The sequence below is a fragment of the Aptenodytes forsteri genome, unplaced genomic scaffold (assembly GCF_000699145.1).
Source record: "Aptenodytes forsteri isolate BGI_AS27 unplaced genomic scaffold, ASM69914v1 Scaffold163, whole genome shotgun sequence".
NCBI classification, from domain to species: Eukaryota; Metazoa; Chordata; class Aves; order Sphenisciformes; family Spheniscidae; genus Aptenodytes; species Aptenodytes forsteri.
The window spans coordinates 1,000,844-1,015,612 of NW_008795332.1; the positions used below are offsets into that span (position 1 = coordinate 1,000,844).

The 14,769-nt window shown below is 38.4% G+C and overlaps 1 protein-coding gene across 1 annotated transcript in view; it reads left to right on the plus strand.

Moving 5' to 3' along the window:
• RALGPS1 (Ral GEF with PH domain and SH3 binding motif 1) overlaps nucleotides 1-14,769 on the plus strand; it is a 127,778-nt gene that overhangs the window by 110,546 nt on the left and 2,463 nt on the right. Inside the window, exons 14-21 of the mRNA XM_009280099.1 lie at nucleotides 6,633-6,759; nucleotides 7,661-7,812; nucleotides 9,097-9,148; nucleotides 9,438-9,518; nucleotides 11,701-11,806; nucleotides 12,791-12,883; nucleotides 13,057-13,162; nucleotides 14,263-14,354. Coding sequence (XP_009278374.1) covers nucleotides 6,633-6,759; nucleotides 7,661-7,812; nucleotides 9,097-9,148; nucleotides 9,438-9,518; nucleotides 11,701-11,806; nucleotides 12,791-12,883; nucleotides 13,057-13,162; nucleotides 14,263-14,354 — 809 coding nt within the window. The remainder of the gene's footprint in view (nucleotides 1-6,632; nucleotides 6,760-7,660; nucleotides 7,813-9,096; nucleotides 9,149-9,437; nucleotides 9,519-11,700; nucleotides 11,807-12,790; nucleotides 12,884-13,056; nucleotides 13,163-14,262; nucleotides 14,355-14,769) is intronic.

Consider the following 14,769-nt stretch of genomic DNA (forward strand, 5'->3'; position numbering starts at 1 on the left):
ACTGCCAATATGGATGTCATCCAAGCTCACACACTACCCTACAGATCCAGCTGCAAAAAATTCAGCATTTTTGCCGAAGCGTAAGTCGGGGTTTTGCACATTCCACTGCTGCAGTATAAGTAACACAAATGCTGACAATTAGTGATTCCATGAAAGTAACACCTGAAATTGAAAGTATCACCTCTGTTGAGGAAGCATTTGAAGGAAATACACTCAAGTGTGCTTACTGTAGTACATTAGAAATATGGTCAGTTGTACTTGAACTTGATAGAGTGGCACAGAGAAAAGTGCCCCAGGTTTCTGGTGCACTTGTATAGTTTGCTGTTGCTGTTGTCCTTGCTAACTATATTAAACTTGTGATCTTGCCTGTACTGTAATTTCATCTTTCACTACATTATTAACATATTTCTACAGTCTTACTCTTGGAGATGCTGGATTGAGTACTACTGGGCAAACTCCTCTAGGGTCCATTTTGTACATTTTGACACTTCATATATCAACATCAACAAACTCCCCTCTGTGTCCACATCACTTAATTGGTCCCTTTCTGGCAATTATAGCAAAAAAAGTAAGCCAGAATTGAATGGTCCAAGAAGATTGAACTACTTTCTCACACATGCACGCAGGTTTTTCATAACAGCAATGGAGACAGGGTGAACAGAACTGCGCCTGCCTAAGCTGTACTTGCCCATTAAGGGACATTAGTATCCTGAGATAACAACCCAGCATGATTCACTGTTATACTTAAATTTATGGGAAGAAAAAGTTTAAGTTAATATGCTCATGTGATTGAAAGTTCTTTTTCATAATTGTTGTTATTGATAGACATTACAAAAGATTGACAAACATGTTAGTGTTTATTCCCTGCTGCTTTTAGGGGGCTTGGGGGAGCACAGAGAAGTGCAGCCAAAGACTGATTCTTGTTCTTAGTTTGCTCTTGTCTGAGAAGCAGCCATAACATACATGTTTCTTGCATGTTGTATACATTAATAGGCTTTAGTTGAATTGTAAAGCAATACTCTGAAAATTAAAACTATGCTTTTACAATAGCCATCATTCTAGATTTCATTTTTTTGTGTCATTCTTGATTCTGTGCACAAAATTCTTCTTAAGTTCTTTATTGTGTGTTTTGTAAGTAGGTCTTTCTATTTGAAAGTTTTATCACCCACTGACTTTGGTTACAATGGCAACAGAACAGTAAAAATTTACAGTGAAGATTTAACTAGAGAGTCTGTGGCTTGGAATGTCTTTATTAAGTTTTAGAAACAGAGCTGGTAAGTATCAGTTTTATTTCTTAGCTGCTCACCAAAAAATAGTAAATAGTTGAGACTGTTTTACCTTCCTGAAAAATCACTCTGTTTTTCAGCATATAATATGCAACTCATTTTCAGTTTTCTGTTTGGATGCCTAGTATTGGTTTATTGATAGATTTTTAGTGGAGAAAAATTGTGTACTGTAACTCCTTCACCCTGTTGCTTTTTTTAAAAGCTCTGGAGACTGTAAATGTTCACATGTTCTACTGAAGGATTGCAAAAGTAACATTCATTTATAACATTTGAAGGATTATTCATGGAAAAATTATGCAAAGGAAAAAACAGTGAGATCCTTTGGGATATGCGTAAACTTTTCCAAATGTTCTTGCCACAGATCTCTGAACAGCACTCAGCTTACTCTGATGAAGTTGTCTCACGTTCCCTAACGCAAACAAATTTTTAATAATGTTTTAGTATTTTTATACATTATTTTTGTGCATGTCAGCATAGTCTTGAAAATGATGCTGAGAAATAATGAAAACCAAACTAACCCTTGTTCATGCCAGCTGACTGGAAAATCCTACTAAGAGTGCTTTGTCTCCATGAAAGGCAAAATAACAGAATAGCAATCATGGTAACAGTATGCACTAGGAGTGGAGCCAGGAGAGTAAAGAGGAGAGTTAGCAGTAGCAGATGACTTCACTTATTGGAAAAAAAGGGGCAAAATAACTCAATCTCAAATGAATTTAAATATTGGAATTTTGTTATCAGCAGTATCGGGCATAGCTTCCCCAGCTAATTGCTCAGCAGTCTGGTATGTCCATAAACATCCCTTGGTCTGTGCAGTTTTCATCAGTATCTCACCACTTACCCTCTTTGGCATCCTTCTTGGCACAGGCTCTCTTGTCTCTTACCCCTTTACAGAAATGAGGTCATCTCCCCTGTGCCCCATAACTCATGCTGACACCCTCTGCACCCCAGACTTCTTGCTGAACTGAGCATACCCTGCAGCACAGGTCCTGTCTAACAAGAACTCTGAACTTCACAGTTCTTCTTCATAGACATTTGACAGCAGAGCAGATGCAAAGACTTTGTATAGCTTTTTAAGCTCAGATTCTTTTTACCTTAGCACAGGGTTAACAGAGCCAAACTGTATATATTTCCTTCTCTTGCCTTGGAGATGAGGAAGATGCAGAACTACATAGAAAATGGCCACTCCAGACAGAGTAATACCAGCATGACTGATATTTCCGTCTTCATCTTAGCCCACAAAGCATTCTGTTTTCTGTCATCAGGATCTTCACTAAAGACACCTGACTAGGAATTAGAGTAAGTCCATTATCTCCTTTCACAGGACTGATGAAAGCAATTGTGATTGCCATGTATAATAGCAAGGAAGCCAGGCTGGAACTGTTGGCTTAAGTTGTAAGGCTCCTATACCTATTTCCACAAATTCTGTCACCCTTGACACATCTCACCGTAGTCAGGCAGTATTTTAACCTGAACTGAAGTCTGATTCTATAATCTTATTTTCAATCTGAAATATGCAGTCCTTTTAGACACATTACATAATTTTTTTTCAGTTTTTTTTTAACAAACTTTTTCTGTTCTGAAGCTGTCCAGGTAATAAAAGCTCTTGCTAAAATCAAGTTATAATGATCAATCTTTAAATATTTTTGTGTTGTATTCATATTAGTGCAAATTTCACTTCACGCTTCCTAAATGGGAGTTTAATTTCCAAAAAAAGGGAGTGTAGAGTGAAAACTCTCGAAGAACTATTTTTGTCAGTAGACAACATCTCTTATTTTTTGTAGGTTTTGATAACGATAACATTTGAACCTATAAATACTTTAAAATACCTGGAGTCAAATCCAGCTGACTTTGATTTTGAAATGGCTTGATTGTGTCAGCACGAGATTTTGTATTTTGCTGTTCTTTTTCTAGATAAAGTAGTTTCGGTGCAGTCTCCATGCTTTGTTTCAATGAACATTGTCTTAGAATCGAATTAATTGAACAGTCTTACTGCTTTCAGCTCTGTGACTCTCCACAGTGAGAAACTTAAACCTTTAAACTCTTATGTATTAGAAAATTTTAACAGTTATTCTGACATATGGCATAGTGTCTGTGTGAAAAAGCACTGCACCATACTGGTACTCATTTAGGGCTGTGCCTTGAGATTGCTACTCTTTCACAGGCTGTAGTTTCAACAGTTTGTTAAACATAATGCTTCAGTAGCTCTCAGTGAACTGTAATGTCATCCACTTAAAAGAACTTAATGTAAATCAGGATTTAGAACTGGCACCAGAGAGAAAGAGCTGAATGACACAACGGGAAGCAACAGAAAACTGAACCAATCCTGCAGCCAAATTAAGGGACAAGTAGTGACTTAATGCATTGCAAGTTTCAACAGTTTGTTAAACATAATGCTTCAGTAGCTCTCAGTGAACTGTAATGTCATCCACTTAAAAGAACTTAATGTAAATCAGGATTTAGAACTGGCACCAGAGAGAAAGAGCTGAATGACACAACGGGAAGCAACAGAAAACTGAACCAATCCTGCAGCCAAATTAAGGGACAAGTAGTGACTTAATGCATTGCAAGGTGTGATGGTAACCTCAGAGTGGCCACATTAACACTGAATTTTATGCTGAGTTTCAGACTAAACTCTTGCTGATACATGCTCATAATTGTCAGGAAAATTCTCTTTCAGCTGCCACTATCTTCATACTGGGTCTCAGTTCCAATATATTTTAAGCTTCTTAGCAGGTAGTAAACGCCTCAGTAGTCCTAAGTATTTTACTGTTCACAAGTTGAAAAATATCTGATGGAAAGGCACTACAAACAAAGCATGTAGAGAGAACTCCTTTTTGTGAACCTAGTTCATCAGAAGGGCTGGAGGTTTTCAAATAAAAAAACTTGTAATCATATCTGAAACTTCTGAATGCATTCGGTTTGTCTCTGCGTAAATTTTAACAATTCGTAATGAAAACTTGTGGTAAAAGACTTTAGTGAAATACATGTTCTTGCTAGTAATGCAACAGATAAGATTTTCAGACCTAATGGTGAAATACGAATTCAAACAGTTTTTACACTAAACTAGTCACCACCTAATTGTGCTCGGATTCATACTTTTTATATTCTAACTTGTGCTTAGCCTCCACGGCAGAAGAGGAAGATGAACCCTATTGTCTTTAGGGAAAAAGCTTCCAATGTTGTCTTACAGCCCAAATGCAACAAAATTTTAATTGAAAATGCAGCAGAACATTGTACTCAGCCCTCTTCCGACCTCACAGGCGTATGGTTCTGGTTGAATCTCTGGATCAAGTAATGATTAAAAGTGCATTTTTTTAAAACTGCACGTGGCCTTTAGGCATAAGACCTTCTCTGAAGCCACATATGCCAGTGACTCATGCTACTGCTGTCACGTTTCACAAATTCTCAGTTGTGCGATGGTAGCAAAGACAGGCAGGCAAAAATGCTGTCCTATATAAGATGGTATATAGGAATAAGGTAGAAAACAGGATTACAAGCTGTTTTCTCTTTTTGTTTTCCCACTAAATTGATGATCTGATGAATTATATTACTGAAGGTTCCTCTAATGAACTTGTTTCCCCTCTCTCTATTGCTAGAAGCAGTTTCTTCTTTCTGCTTGTCTTGAGACTCCTTTCATTGTTAATTAAACAGCACTACGAACGGTTTGCTCAAATGTGCAGAACACTGTGTGGATGAGATTTTTTTTCCCCTTACTGCTAGGGAAAAACCTTTGCAATTCTTCATAGTAATGACCCAGTTCATAGGAAATTCCTGAGTCTAGGCTATGGGGAAATAAAAGTAATTTGGAATTAATTCCTATATTTCATACAACTTGATATGTCTATATTGCAGAGTGGGTATGGACAGTAAAGCATCTTGCATCTATTTGTATTTTTTGCCTCTTACTAGGGCAAACTCATTAGTGGTTCTCCTGTTTCTTCCTGTGTCTCTTGAATCCTCAGTTTAAGGCAGAGGAAACTGATGAATAATTTCGGTGCTTGGGGAGAGATGGAGTAGCCTATATAACAGATAAAAATCATAGAATATCTCAAGTTGGAAGGGACCCATAAGGATCATCGAGTCCAACTCCCTGCTCCTCGCAGGACTGCCTAAAACTAAATTATATTACCAAGAGCGTTGTCCAGATTCTCCTTGTACTCTTACAGGCTTGGTGCCGTGACCATGTCCCTGGGGAGCCTGTTCCGGTGACCAACCACCCTGTCAGAACCATTTCTGTTATGACTGTACCTTCACATCCTGTTGTTAAACTGTGCCCTGGAATGTTGGGGTTTTGTATGGGTTTTTTTTCTATTTCTGTTTATCACTAATTTGAGGCCAGATGCTTTTGTAAGGATTCTGATGATAGTTGTATGTGGATTATCACATCACAAAGTTTCTGTCTCTGTCAACCTCTTAACGGGTGGTTTTAGGTTAGAGGCCAGAAGCTGACTAAGCTAAGGTCGCTGGAGCCTCCAAGAAGTGGTTCCTGTAATGTAGGGTGAAGTCTGTTTCGCTGCTACCTGAACTGTACCAAGTCTGGAAATAGATATGGGGCAGATGGCCACTTTCATGACCACTATTTCCACTTCTGTTACAAGCACCAGTGCCACAACTGAATGTTTAAAAGTGAAATTTCAACTGTTTATTGTGAAGCCAAGAATAGCCTTGCATTCACTGAGGATGATGATGGGCCATGTTGTTTTCCACTGTATTGCAAAGTTCACTGCCAGCCTTTTGCAAACAGCATCAAGGAACTGGAACAGGAACAGCCTGTCCATGTTTTCTGTGAGGCCTCATAAAATCTGTAAAATGAGAGGAAGAATAATTGCAGTGAGACATTTCTAGAGCTCATAGATGATTGAGAAGTAATGCATCTGTCTGGCCATTAGATACATGAAAAGCCTCTGCTTTCTCTTACATGCTCAGGCTGTGAGTCAGTATGAGCAGATTGTTTACAGTTTATTCACAACATGGAGTTGTGAACAAAATTCAAAACATGTGTGAGCATTCCTGCTCACACCCGAAGTACAAACTGACTTTATGGCTCTGCATATTACACTTTGGCACATCCAGCTGTTGTAAGGGTGCCAAGACTTTTTGTAGGAGTTCATTGTTAAAAGTATGTGCAAAGCTGTTTTAAAAATTACTTCCAGACAGTTCAAGAATATAGAGATGAATTCATAACAGAAATGGATGGTGTAACCCTAATGCCCAAGAAACAGTTCTTCAGAAATGGTGCCTTCTGGTTATCTGTAACAATTCATTTTAATCAGTGGCTAAACACACCAGCCCATGAAATTTCTGGGTTTTGCATCAGTTCAATGTTAAATGATCTCTGTCTTTTAGGTCCATCTGACGTGTCAGCAATTGTGAAATTCAGCAGGAGACCCACATGTCCTGATGCCTCAGTAGCAGCAAGTCTACCTACACCTCCTGTACCAAGGCACAGGAAGAGTCACAGCCTGGGAAACAAGTGAGTACTCCAGGCTGTCTCACGCTCAGGCAATTTCATGCATCACAAAGGTTTAAGATAGCAGCAGAACACTCTGTTATTTGTCCCTTCCATTTCTTGTATCGCAAGAGTGCTTCAGGCTTTACTGTGTATTCTCTAGGTTTTCTCTTGATACTTTGTTATTTTTGCTGACTCTATTCTCTGCTAGTGCCAGGCGTTGGCAGTACTTGAAAGCTGTCTATCTGCTTTGGTCTGTGGATTCCTGGTGTGCATAACTGATTTTTTTTTTTCTGTTGTTTTTTAAACATCTTGCTAATACATCTAAGGAAACTTACTAGCTGCTTGGCACACCTTACCATTCAGGAAAATTGTGACCTTTTGCACTGTTTTACCTGGGTAATGTGGATTAGAAACATTTTTCTCTACCATTTACCCAACTAAGTGAGAGCACCTCCTCCCCAGTTAAGGTTTCAGCATCTACCAAATTTCATGATTAACGGGTTAGGGAAAAAGAAGTTCACATGACTTGTCCAAGGTCATAGAGTGTTGATACGTTAGTTCAGCTTAGTGAAGGACCACTAAGCAGTGACTTAGCTGGGGTCTGCTTTTTCTGTTTTTCTACCTTTGCCTCCACCCAGGGTGTTCAGGTTTTGTACAGAGGGGAGTCAAAAAACTTAAAACTTCCCATCTGCAGAAATTTAATAATTGTTACTTACAAAGATCACTAAAATCTGACACTTGTTTTGGTAGTCAAGGAGCATATGTACAGCAGAGGGAAAGAAAGTGTGAGCAGTGCCATTTAATTGCCTGCTACTTAATAACCTATTGATAAGGCAAAGTCTGAGTGGAAATATCAGGAGCCAAGGGTTGCTTTTAGATGACATAAGAGGGGTTTTGCATTTTGCTTTTTCCAATTTTCCAGCATGATGTGTCAGTTCAGCGTAGTGGAGAGCAAAAGCGCCACCTTCCCGACGGAGAAGCCACGCCACCTCCTGGATGACAGTGTTCTGGAGTCGCACAGCCCGGCCCGCAGCCACGCACTGAACTCGCTTTTCACCAATGGCCTTTCCATAGGTAGAGTCTGTGTGGGGAACTGACATTCCTGCTTTTCTGTCCCAGTGCTGCAGACACTCACAGAGATACCCAAAAGTAGGGAATTAGGAAGATCATTAGCTCCTGCGCAAAGACTAGTCCCTTTCATGGAAGAAAGTAGATCAGAACTGCTACTCAGCTACCTAGTCAACTTTATCTCAGCTTTCCTCAGTTACCTGCTGATGGTTTTGGTAAAAGTGGGATGAAGGAAGATTGTCTTTGTACATGCTCTGTATGTGACACAGAGTGTTTGTCAGCTTTCACCAGGAAAAAAAAAAAGTGCTACTGAAAAGTGGATATATACTTTGAAAGCTACTTTTTCACAAAGAAAACTTTAATTTTAAGGATGTGTTTTAGAAGATGGGAGAATAGTTTAGCTGTGCTCTCCGAGACTTCAAAAGAAACATAAAATGAACTTGTGAAAGAGGATGATGACAATTACGCTATGGTATTATAATTAATAAAATAATTATTATAATAAAAACAAAGTGATCAAGAATCTGTGTTCTAAGCAAGAGAAAGCCACCTTTTAAGTGACAGGCTATTTCTAGAATAGGAAATAGACTGTGAAGGATAGCAGGTTACTTGACCAAGAAGAGTTTGACACTGAGATGATCTTTGAACTTTGCCTGAAAACACAGGCACAGCTCGCTGTGTTATACTGAGCATTAGAAGATCAGTCCTGGGCAAACTAAAACTGTGAGCTAAATAGCTGTGCCAGGGAAGGAGGGACAAATCGGTCATGGGCTTGGAGAAGAAATGGGGACTATCATTGTGAATATCATCATATTGATTTGTAATGGCTCCTAGCAGCAGCATACAGCTGACATACCCTTTGTTACGGGTGTGCTTGCTTGTTGAAAACAAACAATGATATCATGTCTAATAACTTTAATCGGCTTAGAGATGTTGTGGTAGAAATATTGTCTTACAAAGTAACTGGATTTTGTGTTCCTGAAGTGCTCAGCTTTTGAAGGAAAAGCAGCATAATGAAAATTAAAGTAACATGTAGATGTCTGGTATTTAAACACAACAGTAACAATGACTTCGTTCATCAGTGAGATATTATAAATGGGAATGCTCATGTAAGCCTCTTCTAATTTTAGATTTTACCATGAACTCTAAAGACTTCAACTTTGAAACATGATTTGAGTAAGCAATTTCCATGGTACTATATAAAGATTATTCTGGTGATCCACATACATTGGTTTTGTGTTTTCCCTTGGGTGGTTTTCTTACTCCTTCTCTGTACTACTCTTTTTCTAGATAGCAGTGAAAGCTCAGAATTTAGTGAGGAGCTGCCATCAGGGCTTGAAAGGTGAGTTAGTCTTCATGTACACTCACTGAGCACTCTACAGACTTAGGTAAGAAATTCACGAATGATCCCTAACATAGGTAAGCCCTACATCAATAGTTACTTTTATCAAATTATTGATTAGTCAGGAAAAAATGGCAAACTTTTTGAAATAAAGCACTGTAAAGTTATTGTGTTTTTCTTCCCATGGACCTGAAAAGATTGGGAACTATCTCTGTCATGTTTACCAAACCCTAACTGTTGAAGTCTCAGACTAGAATTTCCCTCATCAGATATTTGCATTCACGAACAGGGGTCGTTTATATGCCACGCTGGGGCCTAACTGGAGGGTACCGATCCGGAATTCTCCTAGGAGTCGAAGCTGTGTCTACAGGTACAATTCAGGGTCTACGTTGCTCAGTGTACGGTGCTAAACTTTCATTTGGGTCTCTATGCTTTCTTAGCGTAGTGTATTTTGCGTCCAAAAGTATCCTTGTATGACCATATCAACTCATGGGAGTCTTCCCCTCCTGCTTGTAAAAATTCCTATTAATGCTAAAGCAGGGGTATGGCCCATTCAGATGAAATTCAGTTTAGCTGTTGATTTAACTAATTATATCTGGCTTCCATATCACAGAAAACTAGTGTTTACTTGGGGTTTTACGACATTACAGAAGCAGGTTTGTCATGAAGGCCATCTTTGCCTTCTGTGACAAATAATGATGTTAGAAAGATACCTTCTTGACCCTTTCTCACAATTTATTTCCTGATTTGCAGGACAGCTACCCATAACATCTGTTTGTGTCAGAGAGCTATAGTATGATGTGTTGATTTTGTACAGTAAAGAGGTGTTACCTTGGACCCCGAGTAAGAGAGGGAACATCTATAATGCCATGTGTAGCAGGCACTCCCAATGTTGCTAGTCACTAAGACATGGACTTTTCAGAAACAGGTAATCCGTTTACAGCCCAAAGAGAGGTGACATGGAAAATTGTATATAGTTAGAGGGATAAAAATCATTCATTGCATCCATACCTGACCTGGACTAGATAAATTCTGTGGTAGTGGGAATTGAAGAAGTACATATGAACGGTAAAGAAAATAGGGCCCTGAAACAGAATTCTGCAAATACTGAGATTTAGTAGGAGTTTAAATCCAGTCAGTTTTTATTCTGTATAAATTAGTTTGCTTCAGCCAGTGTAGAAATGTTGATATAACGTGTAGATGTAAGTACAGCTGTTTTACTTGAGCTAGTAACATCTGATAGCAGCACAAGTTAGAAGAAGTTAGACAGGAATGAAAATGCATACATTATAAATAAGTAAAGGAATAAATTTTGGAACAGTATTTCAGCTATTATACATGCTTCTGGAAAATACTCTCTTAACATATCCATGGTAGATTTGTTTCAAAAATGTATACAAGCTAGAAATATAAAATATAAGAAGATAAAAATGTGAAAAGCCTATTAAATCCACAAAGAAGAATTATTCCCTAAAATACATTTCTTGTGTTTATCCACCGTCAAGTAATTCTAATGCTTGCGTTCATTCTTCCTTTTCTGGAATCTTCTACTGCGTCTATCAGAAGGGTAGAATTGGCAAGAATACACATTAGCACAGACAAGGCAATTCCATTTAATCAAAGAAGATGCACCTGCCAGTTTGAAGTGCTGTTCTTGCATAGGTGGTGGTGCTGTGTATATCACTTTCTCCAGCGTGTGTTTACATGACACCATGATACTTGTTCATAGGCAGAATAGTGTTCCTTTCACAACTGAATGGTAGCTCATACACGTCCTTTTCCTTGTATTCATTATTAGACATGATTTAGTTGGCTCTGGTAAACTTTATCGGGCCTTATATTTATAAGAATATCAGAGCTGTGATCACATGGCAATGAAGAAAGGTTAGCAGCAGATAATTCTAACAGATCGTCACCTACCAATCAATCTTTGGTTATTATGTTCTTAATGGCTCTTTACATTTCTAACTTAGCCTGTACTTGGGTTCTTTCAGTTGTAGCACTTTTTCACTGTTGTATGTGGGAAGCTCTATGTTCGTCCTGGGAAAGGAAAAAATATTTTAATCACTGTACAATAAATTATTTGGCATTTTTAGATGGTTTTCCCAACTTTTTTCCAATTAGCCAAGGTAATTTCCTACATTCTTTTTTGATAGCTAAAGTTTATTTTAAGATAAAATTACATTTGTGGGAGCCAAAATTTTAAGCCATAAGTTTCCAGAAATCCAGATAATTTCTGTAATTTACCAGAATAAAATAGAAAATTGCCTGTTTTCCCTTTGACTTTGGGCCTCAATATTTATTCTGTTTTGTTTTATTTTTTCATGTCTAAGCCCCCAGAATAGAACCTTGTGTTGATTTGCTATTTTTCAAAGATCCTGGTTCCTATTTGATATCTAGGTCTGGAAAATACATATTACAGAGTCAAGTGTCAGATGATACAATATATGTAAGGCAATGCAGGAAAAATACATTTAGAGCTAAATTATGTTGCTTGCTTCTTGTCCTTATTTGTCTACTCAAATATATATGGCAATGTTTTGTCTCTCCAGCCCAACAGGGGCCTGCAGCTGCACATTAGGTAGTTCCACAGGAGTCATTACCATGGAAGGGCCGTTAAGAAGAAAAACATTGCTCAAAGAAGGCAAGAAACCTACTGTGAGTGATTCTATTTCCAATTGTTCCTGTGATTCTAATTCAGTAGTGGCTGGGGGGGGGGGGGGGGGGCAGCTGCACATTAGGTAGTTCCACAGGAGTCATTACCATGGAAGGGCCGTTAAGAAGAAAAACATTGCTCAAAGAAGGCAAGAAACCTACTGTGAGTGATTCTATTTCCAATTGTTCCTGTGATTCTAATTCAGTAGTGGTTTTTTTAATTTCCAGAATTAGATTAAACCTGCAGCTTGATACCATACAAAACAATGTTCCTTGCTATTATCAATTGTAAAATCATTTTCTGTTCAAAGTTTTAACTGGATTACAACAAGGTTGTAACCTTTGTATGTCATTTGATCTACAGCAGTTTTGCTTCTCCCTGCATTTGCAAGTAATGTCTCTAGGTTGTGACAGCAGAGCAAGAGTAAAGCAGCTCTAGAAATCAGCATGCATTTCCGTGAGGGCAGAAATTTAGTATTGTGGTGAAATGGGAAGGCTGTAGGGCATCCACCCATAGCACCAAAGTCATGGTAATTCATACTTGACCTAAATTCACACGTTTCACATGGTTCTGGTCCTACGCCTTTGGTATTTTTTTGTTTCCTGTAGAGTTCATTGATACTTTTTATGTGCAGACGGACTGTTCAGTGCTAAAAGATTTGAAGAATTGCAGAGATGTCATCTCAATAAATTTTATTGATCAAATGCAGAAGTCTAAGATCTGTCCAGTAGAAGGCAGTACACTATTTTGCTGTGAAGCAATCAGTCCTGATATTTTTATGAGATACTCAAGTAAGATGGATTGTATTCACAGCCAGCCATCCAAATTTAGAGCTGGCGGATTTACACCGGGAGACGCTCTTTAGCTAACTCTCCATTCCTTGCTTCTGAAATTAACTTCGGTAGCACTTGGACTTGCTTGTGAATAGATTTTTGAAATGTCAGAGATATGCAGAGTTTTTCCTAATTTTTTCCTTTCTGATTCAGCTCTCCTCATGGACTAGATACTGGGTTATGCTTTCAGGATCAACTCTTCTGTACTTTGGAGCAAAATCTTTAAGAGGCACTGAAAGAAAACATGTAAGCTTTAAATTTGTTCTAAAATGAAAAATTGCATATTCATAAGCAGATCTGGAAGGGTGTTTCAAGTGTACTTGCTGTTCCAGGCTAAGCCATATGTCTGACAACTTTTACAGTCAAAAGTTAACGCCTAGTACATTCTCAGCTGTGACTGACTTGTCTGTCTCTTCCAGTATAAATCTACACCTGGTAAAAAAGTCTCCATTGTGGGCTGGATGGTGGCACTGCCTGATGACCCTGAGCATCCTGATATTTTCCAGCTAAATAACCCTGACAAAGGTAGATGTTGCAGGATGGACATTGTCTGCATTATATTTCTGTGACAGGAAGTAGATTAATCTCTATTAATGAGTTTGTAGATTACAGAGCATGCAGTGGCACTCATTTAAAAGACTGAAGAGGGAGATTTTCAACATCGAATTTTCAAGGGAGAGTACAAATGAAATTGAACACATTTCTACAATACGCTGTGGTGCTTCTGTGGTGCCTACAGAGGTATTGCTGTATCTTGACAGCTACAGTAAGTTTTGCAGAAATTGCCCAACCAATATGAGATTGCTGCATGTCCATGTGCCCACACACCCTGATCTCAAAGTTTCTGAATAGCTTTCTTAAAATTGGTCAATATAAAATCTTGACTTACGTTGATGCCAATTAAAATATTACAAAAATTCTTCAAACGTCAAACCAATTACCAAAAAATGCCTTTTAAGTAATTATTAGTTGCTTTTTAATAATTAACTTTGAAGTGCCATAATTCTTCCGCCTTGATTAAACTTCAAAAACTTCAAAAGATCAGAAAGCCCCTGGAGTCTTTTTGCACTTTGAGTGGTTACATAAAGATTTTTGAGGCTTCCTTTACTTTTCACGTTTTCAACTTTGGTGCCGGACACAGATTTGCATCTACTGTGCGAAGTGCATCTCTTGGGTGTTGACCAAAGTGCACAAAGTATTTGATTGCAAGAAACAATTTACAAAATAACAAGGCATAGAGGAAACTCACAATAGGAGTTTGAAGAAAACTAAGTTCACAAACGTCAAAAACATTCATAAGAAGTTTGGCAGTAACCACAACAGTCTTAATGAGAAGAAAGCCAGGAGTAAATTAGTAAGTGGTCTTTTCTGTGGCTGTAATTTGGTCCCTCTACCTGTACACTCCTCGTAGCTTTGCAGGCCACATACTCCCTTCACCCAAGGACTGTTGGATAACATGCCTCACATGGTCTCTGTTATGTAAGCAACATCCTCTTTGAGCATTTGAGGTGCAAATTAGTTTAACAGTTTACTTCAGGACTTTGGCTTCTGCACAGAAATTAGAATCCCTTGAAACTACATGTCTGTCTGCAAATTTAGAGCCTTTGATTTTCTTATTTTTGTAGGCAATGTTTACAAGTTCCAGACTGGTTCAAGGTTTCATGCAATATTATGGCATAAGCATTTGGATGATGCATGCAAAAGCAACAAGCCTCAGGTAAGGTTGTGAAACTTACTTCTACCCACTTTCTCGTATTTTCCAGAAAATCCTTACCAGAAAAGATACCTCTTTTCAGTCTGTGTGCACACACAGTCCTGTGGGGACAGACATAATTCCTCATTTTGTACATTAATCCAGTTTTTCAATAGGAGGAATAAAAATTATTTAAAACTACAGAATTCCCACCAAATCAGGATTTGTGCAGGTCTAGCTATAGGTTTGGTTACCTTAACAGCATATTACCTCTACACTCACTGCTTCAAGTGAGGTAGAATCATAGAATCATTGAGGTTGGAAAAGACCTCTAAGATCATCGAGTCCAACCGTCAACCCAACACCACCATGCCCACTAAACCATGTCCCTAAGCGCTTCATCTACACGTCTTTTAAATACCTCCAGGGATGGGGACTC